The sequence below is a fragment of the Liolophura sinensis genome, chromosome 1, assembly GCF_032854445.1.
Source record: "Liolophura sinensis isolate JHLJ2023 chromosome 1, CUHK_Ljap_v2, whole genome shotgun sequence".
In the NCBI taxonomy this organism is placed as follows: Eukaryota; Metazoa; Mollusca; class Polyplacophora; order Chitonida; family Chitonidae; genus Liolophura; species Liolophura sinensis.
Genome location: NC_088295.1, coordinates 93,051,421 through 93,072,607, shown reverse-complemented (window position 1 = coordinate 93,072,607; position 21,187 = coordinate 93,051,421). Strand labels below are relative to the sequence as shown.

The 21,187-nt window shown below is 42.3% G+C and overlaps 1 protein-coding gene and 2 long non-coding RNA genes across 3 annotated transcripts in view; all 3 read left to right on the top strand.

The window, feature by feature from the left end:
- Window positions 1-591: 591 nt before the first annotated feature.
- Window positions 592-4,228, top strand: LOC135475224 (uncharacterized). The gene is made up of 3 exons (XR_010445031.1): window positions 592-678; window positions 1,153-1,230; window positions 4,126-4,228. It is a non-coding gene; the product is annotated as an uncharacterized LOC135475224 (long non-coding RNA).
- A 29-nt stretch (window positions 4,229-4,257) lies between these two features.
- The window catches only part of LOC135465737 (mucin-12-like), a 51,345-nt gene continuing 34,415 nt past the window's right edge, over window positions 4,258-21,187 (top strand). The window contains exons 1-5 of the mRNA XM_064743063.1: window positions 4,258-4,292; window positions 5,638-5,675; window positions 5,805-5,910; window positions 6,277-6,441; window positions 8,148-8,227. Coding sequence (XP_064599133.1) covers window positions 4,258-4,292; window positions 5,638-5,675; window positions 5,805-5,910; window positions 6,277-6,441; window positions 8,148-8,227 — 424 coding nt within the window. The remainder of the gene's footprint in view (window positions 4,293-5,637; window positions 5,676-5,804; window positions 5,911-6,276; window positions 6,442-8,147; window positions 8,228-21,187) is intronic.
- LOC135461311 (uncharacterized) lies at window positions 8,622-14,891 on the top strand. The gene is made up of 4 exons (XR_010443351.1): window positions 8,622-8,677; window positions 12,206-12,257; window positions 12,377-12,526; window positions 14,760-14,891. It is a non-coding gene; the product is annotated as an uncharacterized LOC135461311 (long non-coding RNA).

Genomic DNA, 21,187 nt, shown 5'->3' with positions numbered 1-21,187 from the left:
TTGGTTGTCTATTGTATGACTAACGTGACAGGATATACTGTGGGTTAGATTTTGTTTGCCTGGTGACGGAGGATACGTGACAGGGTAGACTGTGTATTAGGCCTTGTTTCTCTAGTGACGGAAGAGACATGGACGGGTGGACTGTGGATTAGACCCTGGTTGTCTGGTGAAGAGCAAACATGACAGGGCAGACATGTCCCCCTGATTTTCTGGTGAAAAGCAAACGTGACAGGGTAGGCTGTGAATTAGACCCTGGCTGTCTGGTGTAGATATAGCATCTCACAATAGCTAGGCAAACTACTTTTTGTATCATCCTACTTTTGTATAACAATGGATATAATAGTCATTTTTTTTTGAACGCAGATGTTTGCCTTAACAGCTGAATGATGTGGTTGATTCGTGCAAAAGACACTTTTAGCATTTGTCTGATAGCAGAAGTCACCCGTGTTTTATCACAACTGACTTTCCATAAGTCCCTAAAACCCCTTTGTGGGTAGTTGTCTGAAAATGAGTAGTATATATTCAGCAGTACAGGTATGTTTATTTATGTGATAACTGAGAATGACCTTTGCTTTGTTAACCAGTTGGTTGAACAGATCAGTGTCAGTGACAACCCAGGATAAGCAAAATGAAGCCATTGACGCCATACGCCAGTACTATGCCTTCTTGCTCAATTCGGTGAGTTCGCATAATATCTATAACTCTGTATATCCTTCTTTATTCATATCTATATTTCTACAACTTTTCAGAACATCACATTTCATGTAGAGAATCTTTTGGCGGTCATAGGTACGGCAAACGAAACCAGCCTTAGTCGAGCAATCCGCTGTAACTAGTAAACGAAACTGGCCCTATTCGAACAGTCTGCTGTCACGAGTGAAGGAAACCGGTCCTAAGAGTCGGTTGTCACGTGTTTAACCATACCGGTCCTAGTGGAACAGTCCGTAGTCACGAGTAGGCAAAACCGGCCCTATAATCGAGCGCTCAGCTGTCACGACTAAACAAAACCGGCTCTATGTGAGCACTTGATTGTAACTTGATTGAATCTGCCATTTGTTTAGATGACTGCTGGGCATAAATGGTTACACGTGATTTGTTTCTACTGTTACTGACACTATCTACCTGTAACTATTACATTGTTTTGCTCTTTAGATTGACTTAAGATACCAGAACATTGTTGAAGATGATGTTCAGTTCAAAGTACAATTCGCGGGGATGTTTCTGGCTACGGTAAGTCTTCTGTTAAGTTCACACAGCAGTGGACGGTTCGGGCTCGTTTACAGTACGCGTAAGCCTGATTAGCAAGGCCTTTCATCCATAAGCATAGTTATTATGTACAGTACCCACAACGCTTAAGTCTGATTAGCAAGGCCTTTCACCCATAAGCATAGCTATTGTGTACAGTACCTACAACGCTTAAGCCTGATTAGCAAGGCCTTTCATCCATAAGCATAGTTATTGTGTACAGTACCTACAACGCGTAAGCCTGATTAGCTAGGCCTTTCATCCATAAGCATAGATATTGTGTACAGTACCCACAATGCTTAAGCCTGATTAGCAAGGCCTTTCATCCATAAGCATAGTTATTGTGTACAGTACCTACAACACGTAAGCCTGATTAGCAAGGCCTTTCATCCATAAGCATGGTTATTGTGTACAGTACCTACAACGCGTAAGCCTGATTAGCAAGGCCTTTCATCCATAAGCATAGTTATTGTGTACAGTACCTACAACACGTAAGCCTGATTAGCTAGGCCTTTCATCCATAAGCATAGATATTATGTACAGTACCCACTACGCTTAAGTCTGATTAGCTAGGCCTTTCACCCATAAGCATAGCTATTGTGTACAGTACCCACAACGCTTAAGCCTGATTAGCAAGGCCTTTCATCCATAAGCATAGTTATTGTGTACAGTACCTACAACGCGTAAGCCTGATTAGCAAGGCCTTTCATCCATAAGCATAGTTATTGTGTACAGTACCTACAACGCGTAAGCCTGATTAGCTAGGCCTTTCATCCATAAGCATAGATATTATATACAGTACCCACTACACGTAAGCCTGATTAGCTAGGCCTTTCATCCATAAGCATAGATATTATGTACAGTATCTACAACGCTTAAGCCTGATTAGCAAGGCCTTTCACCCATAAGCATAGCTATTGTGTACAGTGCCTACAACGCTTAAGCCTGATTAGCAAGGCCTTTCATCCATAAGCATAGCTATTATGTACAGTACCTACAACGCCTAAGCCTGATTAGCAAGGCCTTTCACCCATAAGCATAGCTATTGTGTACAGTACTTACAACGCTTAAGCCTGATTAGCAAGGCCTTTCATCCATAAGCATAGCTATTATGTACAGTACCTACAACGCTTAAGTCTGATTAGCAAGGCCTTTCATCCATAAGCATAGTTATTGTGTACAGTAGGCCTACCTACAACGCGTAAGCCTGATTAGCTAGGCCTTTCATCCATAAGCATAGATATTATGTACAGTATCTACAACGCTTAAGCCTGATTAGCAAGGCCTTTCACCCATAAGCATAGCTATTGTGTACAGTATCCACAACGCTTAAGCCTGATTAGCAAGGCGTTTCATCCATATGCATGGTTATTGTGTACAGTACCTACAACACGTAAGCCTGATTAGCAAGGCCTTTCATCCATAAGCATAGATATTATGTACAGTACCCACAACGCTTAAGCCTGATTAGCAAGGCCTTTCATCCATAAGCATAGTTATTATGTACAGTACCCACTACGCTAAAGCCTGATTAGCCAGGCCTTTCATCCATAAGCATAGATATTATGTACAGTACCCACTACGCTTAAGCCTGATTAGCAAGGCCTTTCATCCATAAGCATAGATATTATGTACAGTACCCACTACGCTTAAGCCTGATTAGCAAGGCCTTTCATCCATAAGCATAGATATTATATACAGTACCTACAACGCTTAAGCCTGATTAGCAAGGCCTTTCATCCATAAGCATAGATATTATGTACAGTACCCACTACGCTTAAGTCTGATTAGCAAGGCCTTTCATCCATAAGCATAGTTATTGTGTACAGTATCCACTACGCGTAAGCCTGATTAGCAAGGCCTTTCATCCATAAGCATAGATATTATGTACAGTACCCACTACGCGTAAGCCTGATTAGCTAGGCCTTTCATCCATAAGCATAGATATTATGTACAGTACCTACAACGCGTAAGCCTGATTAGCAAGGCCTTTCATCCATAAGCATGGTTATTGTGTACAGTACCTACAACGCTTAAGCCTGATTAGCAAGGCCTTTCATCCATAAGCATAGCTACTGTGTACAGTATCCACAACGCTTAAGCCTGATTAGCAAGGCCTTTCATCCATAAGCATAGATATTATGTACAGTACCCACAACGCTAATGCCTGATTAGCAAGGCCTTTCATCCATAAGCATAGATATTATGTACAGTACCCATTACGCTAAAGCCTGATTAGCAAGGCCTTTCATCCGTAAGAATGGTTTTTGCGTTCAGTACCCACTACGCTTAAGCCTGATTAGCAAGGCTATTCTTCCATAAGAATGGTTTTTACGTACAGTACCCACTACGCTAAAGCCTGATTAGCAAGGCTATTCTTCCATAAGAATGGTTTTTGCGTTCAGTACCCACTACGCTAAAGCCTGATTAGCAAGGCCTTTCATCCGTAAGAATGGTTTTTGCGTACAGTACCCACTACGCTTAAGCCTGATTAGCAAGACTATTCTTCCATAAGAATGGTTTTTGCGTACAGTACCCACTACGCTAAAGCCTGATTAGCAAAGCCTTTCATCCATAAGCCTTGTTATTGTGTACCGTACCTGCATATAAATAGTTTAATAGTCAGTAATAATAGTCAGTTTTATTATTCGTATTAACACCACGTATTAGCTGTGATGCTAAGATGTATATACAGTTCCACAAAAAAAATCGAATCTCGATAGATCAAATTGCATGATTCGTACAGTATGTTTTTGTTCTGTGTTTTATTACATTTGAGCAAATGAATTTCACTTCTTAACGTTGCGGAATCTACTTCCGGCGTCTGTTGTAAATCAGTATTGGTGTGTTTATGCTTAGTTTTGGCTTTGTGTATTATAGACTGACGCTGAATCACCATTCACATCGACCTTAAAATCAGAGAATGCAAACGACGGAGATCGACCTCTGGTGGATGCTGGCGAATCACTCCAGAGTTTTCAGTTGTGGATGGAAGCGAATGGAAATCAGATCATGACCGATTACGACCACGCCATGCTGTTTACAAAGTATTTTATTCCTTTTAAAATATCACCGTTTTGAGTGTTTTTTAGAATGACTTGGGTATTTAAGTAACTGGTGTGCTAATGACTGAAAAAATGACTTAACTGAAAATAAACCTGCGTGGGACAACTATTAAGGTACATGTAGCTCACGTTGTACCCTGAAGCTGACAAGCGCTAGCTGAGATTATAACAATGTCGGTGTATGTCACATACGCAAATTGGGAAAATCATATAAAAGCTTAATAAAATGTATCTGTGGAATTAATTTGAAGATCTGTAGTCCAGTTTGTCAGAAAATTGTCTTATCGTAGTATGTCCTGTAAGCCGGGTGTTCAATCAACTGACGTCACATCATGCCTTGTAAGTCGAGTGTGTAATCAACTGATGTCTTGTCGCATCATGTCCTGTAAGTCGAGTGTGTAATCAACTGATGTCTTGTCGCATGACGTCCTTTTTGTTCAGTGTGTAATCAACTGATGCCTTGTCGCATCATGTCTTGTAAGTTGGGTGTGAGATTAACTAATGTCTTGTCGCATCATGTCCTGTAAGTCGAATGTGTAATCAACTGATGTCATGTCGCATTATGCTTTGTAAGTCGAGTGTGTAATCAACTGAATGTCTTGTCGCATCATGCCCTGTAAGTCTGTTGAGTAATCAACTGATGTCATGTCGCATTATGCCTTGTAAGTCGAGTGTGTAATCAACTGATGTTTTGTCGCATCATGCTTTTTAGTCAAGTGTGTAATGAACTGATGTCTTGTCGCATCAAGTCCTGTAAGTCGAGTGTCTAATCAACTGATGTCTTGTCGTATCATGTCCTGTAAGTCGAGTGTGTAATCAAGTGATATCTTGTCGCTTCATGCCCTGTAAGTCGAGTGTGGAATCAACTGATGTTTTGTCGCATCATGTCCTGTAAGTCGAGTGTGTAATCAACTGATGTCTTGTCGCATCATATCTTGTGAATTGGGTGTGAAATCAACTGAATGTCTTGTTGCATCATGTCCTGTAAGTCTGTTGAGTAATCAACTGATGTCATGTCGCATTATGCCTTGTAAGTCGAGTGTGTAATCAACTGATGTCTTGTCGCATCATGCTTTTTAGTCAAGTGTGTAATGAACTGATGTCTTGTCGCATCAAGTCCTGTAAGTCGAGTGTGTAATCAACTGATGTCTTGTCGTATCATGTCCTGTAAGTCGAGTGTGTATCCAAATGTCTTGCTACATTATGCCTTATAAGTCGTGTGTGTAATCAGTTGATGTCTTGGCACATGCAGCGTCTCTGATGTTAATTTCCTTTTAGCAAAATATTTTATAATAACGACTTACACCCTGATACCTTTTCTTTCTAGGGCAGAATACACGCTGGATGGATCTACATCAACAGCCGGTAAGTTTGCTTGTTTGACAGTAGGTTGTATGGGTACCGGTAGGTCAAATATCAGTCCGTTCAATTTGTAGACAGCGCTGACATCGCGTCAGTAATGCCTTTCACTATACCAATCACTCCACTGCGCAGGTCTGGCGTACTTGTCCCGAGTGTGTACTGCTGAAGGAGTGTCTGTGTGTGAAGACCTGTTTGACTTTATCACCGCCGAGATAGCTGCTCATGAGCTAGGCCATAGGTAAGGAGTTGAAAAGTTTTCAAACTATTTTGAAGCGTTTAATTTTCCTTAAACCGATGAAAAATACTAGAATATATCTATGCCTGACCTTTCTGGTATAGGCAAAGTTTCACAAGGCGTGAGACGTTCAATATGTTAATTTCTGGCTGTTTATGGTTAGGATTAAAGCATTTTTTTTATTTTCCCACAGCGTGATCATTAAAGATTTCATTGCCACTGTGCAAATGATTTAAGAGAAATGTTCGCAGAATATTTTTTTTTCTCATCATTGCTTTAGGAAGGAGAAAGTAACAACCGAGGAATACTCCTATGTTTTTGCCAAAATACTAGTACTTAAAATAAGAAGGATCTGTGGTTTGCTTTCAGTATGGGCGCCCGCCATGACGGAGAAGACAATAACGGATGCTCGTTAAATGACCACTTCATCATGGCCGCCTCCAGTGGTGCCTCCACCGTCAACCCGCGGAATCCCTGGCACTTCTCTAACTGCTCTGTGGACTACTTCAGGACGTATATAAATAGTCTGGATACGTAAGTTCATTATAAATCTCTACTGTACTGTCCCGATGTAATTGAGACTGATTGATTGATTGTTCGGTTGATTGATTGCTTGACTGATTGGTTGGCCATATTCGAGAATTTTGTTTTGATTTGAACAACACAAAATATTTACGTGTTGTGGAAGGATGTGCAAACGCCGCCAAAGTGGACTGGAAATCTAACTAGCAGCAACACAAAATCAGAAACGCAAAATCATAGCGTCACTTTTAAAAAAAAACAAAGAGAGATGTAAGCTTTGCATTTCATCCTGAAAAAAGGTCAAAAACTCGACCAATGCTGTACTATCCTTACGCTTTTATTACTTCATTTGTTAATTTCGGGGATTCGCGAGTATCGACCTTCGGTATGATTCATATATTTAGCCTATTTCACGTCCTTGATCATGTAATACATGTATTAGAGAGAATAAAAGAAAGTTCAAGTGGCATGTGCGTCTCTTGACCCAGTAGGCATATATTTGTCACGTGACTTCTTGACTCTGTAGGTATAAAGACAATATAGGCCTGTATTCCTCGCCTGCTCGGCGAGTATGGTAACTTATCCAAGGCGGAGTGTCCGATCACAGGCCTAGTATTTTTCTGAATTATGACAAATGGTTTTATTTCTGCATTTCCTGTAAATTGTTAATGTAAAATTTCACAATTGAAATTAACATTATCTTCTTATGATTGTTATTTGCACTTTATTTTATTCTTGTTTGTATTTAACGCCAATCACACATGACATATAGGGGCCTCCGTGGCTCATTTGGTTCGCGCTAGGGCAGCGTAATGACCCAGAAGCCAATGCGGTAGCTGTAAGTTCAAGTGCAGCTCATGCTGGCTTTCTTTCCAGTCGTAAGTGGAAAGGTCTGACAGCAACCTGCGGATGGTCGTGGGTTTTTTCCAGGCTCTGCCCAGTTTCCTCTAACCATAATACTGGCTGCCGTCGGATAAGTGAAATATACCTGAGTTCGGCGTAAAGCACCAACCAAACAAATTAAATAACATATAAGCCGAATTGCACTAGTCATTACAGAGGTGCAAAGTTAAATATATGCCGAGGGTAAATACAGATAGGTTCTAAGTAAGATACATGTAAAATTTATGTTTTTCATTGGTGTTTTATGCCATACTCTTGAATATTTCACTTATACGACGGTGGCTAGCACTGTGATGAGAGGAAACCGGGCAGAGCCTGGCGGAAACCCACAACCATACGCAGATTGCTGCCTTAACTTTCCTCGCATGACCGGAGAGGAAGCCAGAATGGACATGAGAGAGTCGGCATGGAAATGAACTCACAACGACTGGTCCCTCATGCTCAGACATTATGCTGCTCTAAATACCACACATGTTAAATATTAACCATTTGAGCAATGTCTATAATAAAGGTGATACGATCAACTCCAATGTTGATACAGAACTCTTTCAAATTCAGTGACTAATTTCCAGTTCTTCTGAACTTTGTTGAGCGCCTGCTCCACTCGAACACGGCGACTGGAACACATCTGTTGATTTGAAACGTCAGAGCAGCCTTCAGTTCAGAGAAACTACATTGCAGTGTAAACTAATTTCATGAATATCATCATTAAATGTTGTTACTCGCTTAAGATCAGACATATTTTGTGTTATTTGTCTTTTTTTCTTTGTCCTTTAGGAGTGATACAAACTGTTTGCTTACGTTGGTGATGACAGTTCTACGTTGGCTCCATTGTTGGAAACGCAGCCGGGACAGTTTTACAGTATAGACACACAGTGTAAATATACGTTGGGAAGTGAGTCCTACGCATGTCGGGTACGTCCATGGCAGAATTTCTTGTTCGATTCGTCTTGTATCTGCTTTTGAAAATCATTAGCACGTCTTATGTTGCAGTAGTTTTCGCTGGCGGAAAGATTCCAACTGTTACGTGTTGGAACAAGCGGCGGCTTTCACTCGGGAATTTTGTCAGTTTCACTGATATAGAGGGGTGGGGGAGGGGGGCATGACGATTTCCTCGGGACTCTTTCCAGTTTTCTCTGCCAGTGAACATGAGAAAGACATTGAAACATAAAGACATTGTGTGCTATATACGCTCTCATGAGACATAATTGCCTTTTCTACACAGCAATTTTACAATGTAACAACGTACCCAGATTCCTGTACGGGAGTGTACTGTTCTGTACCCGGAAGCAGCAGCTGTCGGAAAATCTTCCCAGCTAGGGGCACGTCCTGTGGGGATAAGAAGGTGAGTTTGTGGAGTTGTGTCTGCGACACTATCCATTCCTGCCAAATAACGCTATTCCAGTGAAGACACCGAGATACACCCAAACAATTGCCTACGCTGACGAAAGGCCTTTGTTTGCATTATCTTATAATAACAGAATTTCCAAACATCTGACTCTGAAGATCGTGAGATCATATGGCTCTTAGTGATAAAATAAAGTTCATGGTTCTATTATACCAAAACCTGAAACAATTTCAAACATGCTGGTGTCCAAGCAGGGCTGGAAAATAAAGTCGATGAGGCATTAGATAACTGGTGTCCCTCTCCGTCAAATCATACTCAACTCCGCTTATTTTCCAGTATTTCATTTGATTTTTAATAATTGTGAGGTCACCCTATGGAAAAAACAAACTTACGGTGTTTCACATTATAAATTAGAGAAAGTATTTTAACTCCATTTTCTTTGCAATATTATAATTGTCCAGTATATTACTGTTAACAGCTGATAGTGTTGAGTGTCACAAACGAAATGTCATTTTAGTGGTGTGTATGAGTGATTTTGGAGATAACTTGCACCGCTGACGATCGGGGCCTAGTAATGGGGACGCGCCATATAAGGTCCGTCTTATAATTACACCACAGTGGTATCGTCTACACCATGTCATAAAAATAGACTATATGAAATACAACCTTTGTATGCAGAACAGACAACTGAGCCAAATTAGAATTCCCATATTGTTGCCATCAGAAGAGTTACACTTTCACGCGACGAAAGACAAGTTGGCCTACATCTTCTTAATACCCTGTCATTCCAAATACAGAACAATTAACGCGTTTTATACAATACACGTTACAACTTTCGTAGCAGATGATAGATTTTGGATCGTTTAAGGCGTTAAAATCTGTAATTCAATCGAAAACCAAATGTAGAATTACACCTGTATAAATATAAAGACAATCAATCAGTGTAATGGAATATCATAAAGGCTTTATGGTATTTTATGTTGTATAAGGCAGGTTATCCAGGGTCATAGGCTTTATGGTATTTTATGTTGTATAAGGCAGCTTATCCAGGGTCATAGGCTTTATGGTATTTTATGTTGTATAAGGCAGGTTATCAAGGGTCATAGGCTTTATGGTATTTTATGTTGTATAAGGCAGGTTATCCAGGGTCATAGGCTTTATGGTATTTTATGTTGTATAAGGCAGGTTATCAAGGGTCATAGGCTTTATGGTATTTTATGTTGTATAAGGCAAGTTATCAAGGGTCATAGGCTTTATGGTATTTTATGTTGTATAAGGCAGGTTATCAAGGGTCATAGGCTTTATGGTATTTTATGTTGTATAAGGCAGGTTATCCAGGGTCATAGGCTTTATGGTATTTTATGTTGTATAAGGCAAGTTATCAAGGGTCATAGAGTTTATGGTATTTTATGTTGTATAAGGCAGGTTATCCAGGGTCATAGGCTTTATGGTATTTTATGTTGTATAAGGCAGGTTATCCAGGGTCATAGGCTTTATGGTATTTTATGTTGTATAAGGCAGGTTATCCAGGGTCATAGGCTTTATGGTATTTTATGTTGTACAAGGCAGGTTAACAACGGTCATAGAGTTTATGGTATTTTATGTTGTATAAGGCAGGCTATCAAGGGGTCATAGGCTTTATGGTATTTTATGTTGTATAAGCAAGTTATCCAGGGTCATAGGCTTTATGGTATTTTATGTTGTATAAGGCAGGTTAATAACGGTCATAGAGTTTATGGTATTTTATGTTGTATAGGGCAAGTTATCAAGGGTCATAGGCTTTATGGTATTTTATGTTGTATAAGGCAAGTTATCCAGGGTCATAGGCTTTATGGTATTTTATGTTGTATAAGGCAGGTTAACAACGGTCATAGGCTTTATGGTATTTTATGTTGTATAAGGCAGGTTATCCAGGTTCGAAATGTATTTGTGTTATTTAACAGTATTTCCTTGCCATACATATGGCGAGCTAAACACTTGGATCAGCTATGTACTCGTGACATCACGCAAATTATTCCAAATTCTCCAAGTGACTCCAAGTGCCTTCGGCTAAAGTTCAAAACGCACGTTAAAATGACACCAAAACATCTCATATTCGTATTTTTTACATTTCTCGCATACATATGTGCAATTTCGTTCATTTTGTTGACTTTCGTTCTTTATAAATTTATATTTGATTGGGGTTTTATGCCGTACTCAAGACTATTTAAATTTGTCGAGTAAATTAAAATGGGAGTGGGAATTTAGTGGGAAGAAACCTGGCAGCTGGCAAATGGTTGTGTGTAACCCTTAAAGTAATGCATCTTGTCAATTTAGCTCAGTCAGGTTTTATTCTGACTGTTCACGAACATCCTTAAAAGTAAAAACGCCATAAACAAGGCATAAGCAGGTTTACATGTAGGTAAAAGAAAAATGCTGTGATGTTAGTTGCATTTTATTCGATGTCACTGGTTTAGAGTAACAGCCTGCCGTGTTGTGATAACATTTAATAAACAATCAAATGACGACTTATTTAAGCAAGAGGTGACGACATGTTTTTAATTTTTTTTATTTGATTGGTGTTTTACGCCGCACTTTTTTCACTTATACGACGGTTTTTGTTTTTTTGTTTTTGTTTTTTTGTTTTTTGAATTTTGAAATGTTTGAGACTCTAGAGGGCGAATCTGCATTGTTCACTTTTTATCTATCTTTGAAGATGTTTGGTATGTAGACAAGAAACTATTTTCTAGTGATGTAATTTCAATGCCCTGTGACTCGAAATCTATGGACGCTCGAAAGCTTGCATTACAGTTTGGCCTCTAAGACGTGCAGTTGCAGCTACATGTACGTTACAGCAGATTTGAGCTACGATCAAGTTTTCTATCTACAGTCATATGAATGGGGACTATCTGGGAATATAACCGCTACCAAACCACAGAGCTGCAGCCTACGCTTTTGCCTTGAAATAACAAACAAACAGCCTTGGCAAATCGGCACAGGCTGTCTTCGCACATGCACTGTCTTCTTTCAGGTAGATCCAGATAAGCGCATTTTCTCCAACAGTGAAAGTGTATTGACTTTTCTACGCATCTTCTTTAAGAAACCTATTCACCCCAACTGCTTGTCGCATATTGTCTTGACATATAATAGGCCTGTGCATCTATAGGCTACATCTCTCAAGATATACAGTTTGCACATTTTAATATAACTTTAATAAGTGTCTCTCGGACTTACGCTGTCTCTCACAATATTTTGAGCTTTCGCTCGGTCTCGGATTCTCATTGTCTCCTGGGATTTCGCTGACTGGTGAACCTACGTTGCATCTCCCACTAAAATTGTCTCTTGTGCTTGCTTCGAATTTTCATCGTCTGTCGGATTTTCGCTGTCTCTTTGACTCTCGTCATGTCGTTATTTCATTACCACGAGTCCCGACTTTCTGTGTCTCGCCACCTTATATCGTATCTCGGGTTTTCAGTACTTCTGATACTGTCGTTGCCTCTCAGACTCGTATTGCTTCCCACAAAACAGTCTTTTCTCATGTTTCAGTGGTGTATAGACGGTGTTTGTGTGGCAGACGACGAGGCGCCATCAACCTTGGGTGAGTTCAGTTTTAGCACAACAACGGCAAGATATCTAGTTATTTAATGTTAAATATTAAGTCCCATCCTCAAACTCTGTTGTCGCTTACAAAAGCAGTCAAATTTTAACCTTTTTCAGATTCCTGTCCATGGGGAGATTCTCTTGAAATATTCAGCGATTCAACAACTTGTGCCAATATCACGTCCTCACAGGCGAGGCACTGCTACACCGAATTTTATCTCAGTCGATGTTGTACAGCTTGTCCTGCTGCCTACAGCGGCAATCCAGGTATGTGCGCGTGTGTGCGGTTCGTGTGTATCCGTGCGCTTTGTATATGTAACGGCGCCAATGTGGGTCATGGGGACGCCATTTGTACGTGTGTGCGATTTGTGTGTATGTGTGCGGTTTATACGTGTGACGACATCAATGTGGATCAAGGGGGAGGATGTGTGCGTGTGTGTGTGTAGCGGGTGACCTTTCGATGTTGGCAGTTTAAGGAGGGTAAATATGGCATTCAAATATCTTAAACTGGCATTTTTTTTTTGCAAAACAATAACAGTTTGGTGGAAGATGACCTTTACACAGCTTCAGCAAGTCGCCGGTATCGAGAACGTTTTGCCTCGGTTATTCACGCCTATTTAACGCTGTGATGAAAGATCACGTGACTTACCATTTGTAGGTGCTGTCCTGAAAATGAGGCACGGATTTGAACGATCCTATTTCCTCCACCCACTGATCTGTTGGTACAATACCGCCACTTACAAGAATCACCCACGGCCGTTTCTCGATTGCCATGCACGTCACTGCAGGAGGGTTCTGTTGGCCTGTTGGCCAGGGACCCAGTGCAAATCGCGCGTACAGGTAGATGCACGGGTTAGACTGGCGTGTCCAGATTAAGATCGCGGTCTCTGGAGGTCTGTGCATGCTGGTGACTTTTCCACGAAGTAGATCCACAGATTTCAGTGTTGAAAAACTGGTCAGGAAATAAATAAATCTAAGCCCAACAAGGAACATTTGCACAAATTCAACGTGAACATAAATGATGAGACCAAATCGATGCCAGGCTAAATGGTTCACAAAACTACTGTCATTCAGCTTTTCTGAATTTGTTCTGTGGGTTATAAAAAGCGAATATAATGAGATTAAGTATGGTGGCCCTTACGAAACACATCTAAGTAATGTGACGCCATATCAGTGTGTTCATAACAATTCCCTAGCCCTTCTTTTTCTTCTTCATCGTCAACATTGTCGCTTTTAAATAAAGCCTTCTTTCTCGATTTGATTCTGGTAAAAAATATATTTGCCTGCACGCTGTTTGTCACATGTATACAGTTATAAACCATAAAGTAGATCGACTTTCTTTTTAAATAATGTGGAAAACACATTTCCGGTTTTCCAAAAAAATAACAAATGAGCCAATGAAATTACTTGTCCGGATGAATGGAAAGAAAAACTTATCACGATTGAACGTTACCAGTGAGACATCGTCTTGCGTACCACCTTACTCCGACACTAGTAAGATCGACGTTACCAGTGAGACATGGTTTTGCGCACCACCTTACTCCGACACTAGTAAGATCGACGTTACCAGTGAGACATCGTTTTGCGCTGCACCTTACTCCGACACTAGTAAGATCAACGTTACCAGTGAGACATCGTTTTGCGCACCACCTTACTCCGACACTAGTAAAATCAACGTTACCAATGAGACATCGTCTTACGTACCACCTTACTCCGACATTAGTTTTTCACAAACAGCTTACTACCCACTAAAATGAACAACAACACCAGTTTTGTGTATTTGGTGCTGTTTGGACCGAGACAATATGTTACTGTCTGACATAATTTGTCATACCGTTGTTGAATGTTGCACGGGTGGTAACTAGACTGTCTTCGCATCTGATGTGGTCAGTAAATGACGGAGACATGTACCACAGCGCTCTACGTAAAATGGCCCATCGTGTGAGCGTTGCAAACGATATCTTGTGTGTACTATATCTTGTCCAATATTATCAGCGTCCGTAGTGAAATAATAAGCACTACCTCACAGAAGCAGCCACGCAATCTGAAAGCTTTGTGCTTTATTGGATAAACTTTTCACTCCATTAACACCAGCCTCTTGCTCGACAGTATCTTTTTATTTTACTTCTTATTAACTGAAATCATATATTTAAAAATATGATTTAGCCAGGTATTGTCTGATCCTGTAAAACTGTTTTAATCGTTAGCGTTCCGAGGAGGGTGGCTACCTTTACATTCCCACGTATTAGACGCCGCCAGCAGTGCTTATCTGATAATATAGACATTCATGACTTGCTTAAGCAAGATGTGCCATTATTACTGTGTCATTAATACTTTGTCAATATTACTCTGTCATTTTTACTGTGTCATTTGTCATTGTTACTGTGTCATTAATACTTTGTCAATATTACTCTGTCGTTTTTACTGTGTCATTTGTCATTGTTACTGTGTCATTTGGCGATTCACGATATCCTTTTGCTGTTTCTATTTGCTATGACAGACTGTCCGTACGGAAACAAAATACCCGATTGTTCACAAATAGATTCATCACCTAGTCACGGATGCTACACTCCTCTAAATGAAGACTTTTGCTGTGGATCTTGTCTACCCTTCAAAGACCTCAATAAACCAGGTAAGTCGGTGGATACCGTCAGGGATGTCCCCACATAGTATACATCAGCCTGGGATCTGTACCGTCAGGAATGTCCCCACATAGTATACATCAGCCTGGGATCTGTACCGTCAGGAATGTTCCCACATAGTATACATCAGTCTGGGACCTGTACCGTCAGGAATGTTCCCACACAGTATACATCAGCCTGGGATCCGTACCGTCAGGGATGTCCCCACATAGTATACATCAGCCTGGGACCTGTACCGTCAGGAATGTTCCCACATAGTATACATCAGCCTGGGACCTGTACCGTCAGGAATGTCCCCACATAGTATACATCAGCCTGGGATCTGTACCGTCAGGAATGTCCCCACGTAGTATATATCAGCCTGGGATCTGTACCGTTAGGAATGTCCCCACATAGTATACATCAGCCTGGGATCTGTACCGTCAGGAATGTTCCCACATAGTATACATCAGCCTGGGACCTGTACCGTCAGGAATGTCCCCACATAGTATACATCAGCCTGGGATCTGTACCGTCAGGAATGTCCCCACGTAGTATATATCAGCCTGGGATCTGTACCGTCAGGAATGTCCCCACATAGTATACATCAGCCTGGGATCTGTACCGTCAGGAATGTCCCCACGTAGTATATATCAGCCTGGGATCTGTACCGTTAGGAATGTCCCCACATAGTATACATCAGCCTGGGACCTGTACCGTCAGGAATGTTCCCACATAGTATACACCAGCCTGGGATCTGTACCGTCAGGAATGTCCCCACATAGTATACACCAGCCTGGGATCTGTACCGTCAGGAATGTCCCCACGTAGTATACATCAGCCTGGGATCTGTACCGTCAGGAATGTCCCCACATAGTATACATCAGTCTGGGATCTGTACCGTCACTAATGTTCCCACATAGTATACATCAGTCTGGGATCTGCACCGTCACTAATGTTCCCACATAGTATACATCAGCCTGGGACCTGTACCGTCAGGAATGTCCCCACATAGTATACATCAGTTTGGGACCCGTACTGTCAGGAATGTTCCCACATAGTATACATCAGCCTGGGACCTGTACCGTCAGGAATGTCCTTACATAGTACAGCATCAGTCTGGGACCTGTACCGTGAGGCATGTTCCTATCTAGTACAAATCAGTTTGACCGTAAGGATTGTCCCCACCTAGTTCAGCATCAGTGTCTGTGCTATACCGTAATGAATGCTGCAATACAGTACAGCCTCAGTCTGGGACTTAGACCGTAAGGATTGTCCCCACCTAGTTCAGCATCAGTGTCTGTGCTATACCGTAATAAATGCCCCAATATAGTACAGCATCAGTCTGGGACCTGTACCGTGAGGCATGTTCCTATCTAGTACAAATCAGTTTGGGACCTCTACCGTGAGGAATGTACCCACGTACTACAGCACAAGTCTGGAACCCGTACGGTCAGAAATTTCCGCCATAGTACAGTGTCAATTTGGGACCTTTATCAAGAGGAATTTCGCCACATAGTTCAGCAGCAGTCGGGGGCCTGTACCGTTAGTAATGTCCCCCATAGTACAGTATTAGTCTGAGACCTGTACCGGGAGGAATGTCCTCAGCATTAGCCTAGGACCTGTACCGTAGGGAATGTGCCCACATAGTACAGCATCACACTGGAGTCTGTACCGCAGCGAATGTCCCTAAATAGTATAACGTCAATCTGGGACCTCTACCGTAAGGAATGTAACCACATAGTATACATGAGTCTGGGACGTGAACCGTAGGGAATGTCCCCACATGGTACAGTTTTAGTCTAGGACACTGTACCATAACAAATTTCCACACATCCATGTAGTCCAGCATTAGTCTAGGACCAGTACCGTAAGGCCCACACATAGTTCAGTATCTGGCTGGGACCTACAGCCTATAGCGTGAGAAATGTCCCTACACCCTACAGCATTAATCTGAGACGAGCACCATAAGGAATGTCCCTGCATAGTTCAGCATCAGTTCGGGACCTGTACCGTGAGGAATGTTCCCACATAGTAATGTACTAGTGTGGGACCTGTACTGTAACAGCCTCTAGCACCCCTAGTTCAGCATCAGTTTGGTACTGAACCGTGAGGAATGTTCCCACATAGTGGGTCCTGTGCCGTAACAAATGTCCCCACACAGTACAGCATCAGTCTGGGTATCTGTACCGTAAGGAATGTCCCAACATAGTACAGAATCAGTCTGGGACCACTACCGTATGCAATATCCCCACATAGTACACCATCACCTTGGGACATGTACTGTGACGAATGTCCCTACATAGTTTAGCATCAGCTTGGGTCCTGTACCATAAGGAATGTCCCTGCATAGTTTAGCATCAGCTTGGGGCCTGTGCCGTAAGGAATGTCGCTACATAGTACAGCATCAGTCTAGGACCTGTACCGTGAAGAATATCCCCACATAGTACACCATCAGTCTGGGACCTGTACCATAAGAAATGTCCCTGCATAGTTTAGCATCAGCTTGGGGCCTGTGCCGTGAGGAATGTCGCTACATAGTACAGCATCAGTCTAGGACCTGTACCGTGAAGAATATCCGCACATAGTACACCATCAGTCTGGGACCTGTACCATAAGAAATGTCCCTACATAGTTTAGCATCAGCTTGGGGCCTGTGCCATGAGGAATGTCGCTACATAGTACAGCATCAGTCTAGGAGCTGTACCGTGAAGAATATCCGCACATAGTCATGCATCAGTCTGGGACCTGTACCATAAGAAATGTCCCTACATAGTGCACCATCAGTCTGGGACCTGTACCATAAGAAATGTCCCTACATAGTACAGCATCAGTCTAGGTCCTGTACCGTGAAGAATATCCGCACATAGTTATTGGGACCTGTACCATAAGAAATGTCCCTATATAGTTTAGCATCAGCTTGGGGCCTGTGCCGTGAGGAATGTCGCTACATAGTACAGCATCAGCCTAGGAGCTGTACCGTGAAGAATATCCGCACATAGTCATGCATCAGTCTGGGACCTGTACCATAAGAAATGTCCCTACATAGTACACCATCAGTCTGGGACCTGTACCATAAGAAATGTCCCTACATAGTACAGCATCAGTCTAGGACCGGTACCGTAAGGGATGTCCCCAGATAGTACAGCATCAGTCTGGGACCTGTACCATAAGAAATGTCCCTACATAGTTTAGCATCAGCTTGGGGCCTGTGCCGTGAGGAATGTCGCTACATATTACAGCATCAGTCTAGGACCTGTACCGTGAAGAATATCCGCACATAGTCATGCATCAGTCTGGGACCTGTACCATAAGAAATGTCCCTACATAGTTTAGCATCAGCTTGGGGCCTGTGCCGTGAGGAATGTCGCTACATAGTACAGCATCAGTCTAGGACCTGTACCGTGAAGACTATCCCCACATAGTACACCATCAGTCTGGGACCTGTACCATAAGAAATGTCCCTACATAGTACACCATCAGTCTGGGACCTGTACCATAAGAAATGTCCCTACATAGTACAGCATCAGTCTAGGACCGGTACCGTAAGGGATGTCCCCAGATAGTACAGCATCAGTCTGGGACCTATACCATAAGAAATGTCCCTATATAGTTTAGCATCAGCTTGGGGCCTGTGCCGTGAGGAATGTCGCTACATATTACAGCATCAGTCTAGGACCTGTACCGTGAAGAATATCCGCACATAGTCATGCATCAGTCTGGGACCTGTACCATAAGAAATGTCCCTACATAGTTTAGCATCAGCTTGGGGCCTGTGCCGTGAGGAATGTCGCTACATAGTACAGCATCAGTCTAGGACCTGTACCGTGAAGACTATCCCCACATAGTACACCATCAGTCTGGGACCTATACCATAAGAAATGTCCCTACATATTTTAGCATCAGCTTGGGGCCTGTGCCGTGAGGAATGTCGCTACATATTACAGCATCAGTCTAGGACCTGTACCGTGAAGAATATCCGCACATAGTCATGCATCAGTCTGGGACCGGTACCGTAAGGAATGTCCCCAGATAGTACAGCATCAGTCTGGGACCTAGACCGGGAGGAATATCCCCAGATAGTACAGCATCAGTAGGGTATCTCTACCGCAATGAATGCCCCCACAGTCCAGACTCAGTCGGGGACTTGGACCACAGGGAATGTCCCTACATAGTAAAGCATCAGTACGGTATCTGTACCGTGAGGAATGTCCCCACATAGTACACCATCAGTCTGGATATATGTACCGTAAAGAATGTCTCCCATAGTACAGCCTCAGTCTGGGACTTAGACCGTAAACAATGTCTCCACATAGTACAACCTCAGTCTGGGACTTACACCATAAGGAATTTCTCCCATAGTACAGCCTCAGTCTGGGACTTAGACCATAAAGAATGTCTCCACATAGTACAGCCTCCGTCTGGGACTTACACCATAAGGAATGTCTCCCATAGCACAGCCTCTGTCTGGGACTTACACCATAAAGAATGTCTCCCATAGTACAGCCTCAGTCTGGGACTTTGACCGTAAGCATTGATCCCACATAATTCAGCATCAGTGTCCTGTGCTATACCATAATGAATGCCCCAATATAGTACAGCCTCAGTCTGGGACTTGGACCGTAAGGATTGTCCCCACCTAGTTCAGCATATGTCTGTGCTATACCGCAACGAATGCCCCAATATAGTACTTGGACTTACGGTCTAAGTCTGTAAAGAATGCCTTCACATAGTACAGCCTCAGTCTGGGACTTACACCATAAGGAATGTCTTCACATAGTACAGCCTCTGTCTGAGACTTACACCATAAGGAATTTCTCCCATAGTACGGTCTAAGTCTGGGACTTGGACCGTAAGGAATGTCTCCCATAGTACAGCCTCCGTCTGAGACTTAGACCATAAGGAATTTCTCCCATAGTACGGTCTAAGTCTGGGACTTGGACCGTAAGGAATGTCTCCCATAGTACAGCCTCAGTCTGGGACTTTGACCGTAAGCATTGCCCCCACATAATTCAGTATCAGTGCCTGTGCTATACCGTAATGAATGTCCAAGCATAGTACAGCCTCAGTCTGGAACTTAGACCGTAAGCATTGACCCCACATAATTCAGCATCAGTGTCTGTGCTATACCGTAATGAATGCCCCAATATAGTACAGCTTCAGTCTGGGACTTGGACCGTAAGAATTGTCCCCACCTAGTTCAGCATCAGTGTCTGTGCTATATCGTAATGAATATCCAAGCATGGTATAGCCTCGGTCTGAGACCTGTACCTTGAGGATTGTCCCCACCTAGTTCAGCATCAGTGTCTATGCTATAGCATAATGAATGCCCCAGCATAGTACAGCCCACATAGTTATGCATCAGTCTGAGGTCGCAACCGTAAGAAATGTCGCTACATATTATAGCATCAGCCTCGGACCTGTACCTTAAAGAATGTCCCCACATGGACATGCATCAGACCTGTACCTTGAGGATTGTCCCCAGATAGTACAGCATCAGTCTGGGACCGGTACCGTGAGGAATGTTTCCAGATAGTACAGCATCAGTACGGTATCTGTACCGTAAGGAATGTCCCCACATGGTACAGCATCAGTCTGGGTATCTGTACCGTAAGGAATGTCCCTACATAGTACAGCATCAGTTTGGGACCTCTACCTTGAGGAATGTCCCCAGATAGTACAGCATCAGTCTTGGACTTGTACCGTGAAGAATTTCTCGACATAGCTCAACATTAGTCTGGGACCTGTACCGTAAGGAATGTCGCCAGATAGTACAGGATTAGTACGGTGTTTGTACAGTGAGGAATGTCCCTACATTGAAAAGCATCAGTCTGGGACCTGCACCGTGAGGATTGTCTCTCGATAGTAGATGATCAGTGCGGTATCTGTACCGTGAGGTATGTCCCACATCAAACCGGTCATTGACTTCGTCAGCACACAGTCTAACACCTCTGGCGCTCTATATTTCAGGAAATGTCACAAATATTACTCACTAACTAGGGCTGTAAGATAAAGGCGAAAGCTATTCCGTGACTGCAGTATAATGAGAAACATTCATATTTAAAAATAAATTCTGTCAGCAATGTAATTATTGTTGTTCATGTCTTATTAGCAATAAAGGAAATTTAGATGTCGTTTAGAAAGTTCTTTCTTTTGTATACACTCTGGAGGGATCTGTTTTTCTGTGTCATTTTCTTGGTATTGCCGTGAGTTTCATTCCAGCTGTTATGGGTTTGACTTTTACTGTTATATCTCAAGTATTGGTAAAGTACGGAGCCTTCTTTGTTTCAGCCTAGCTTTTTTCTTG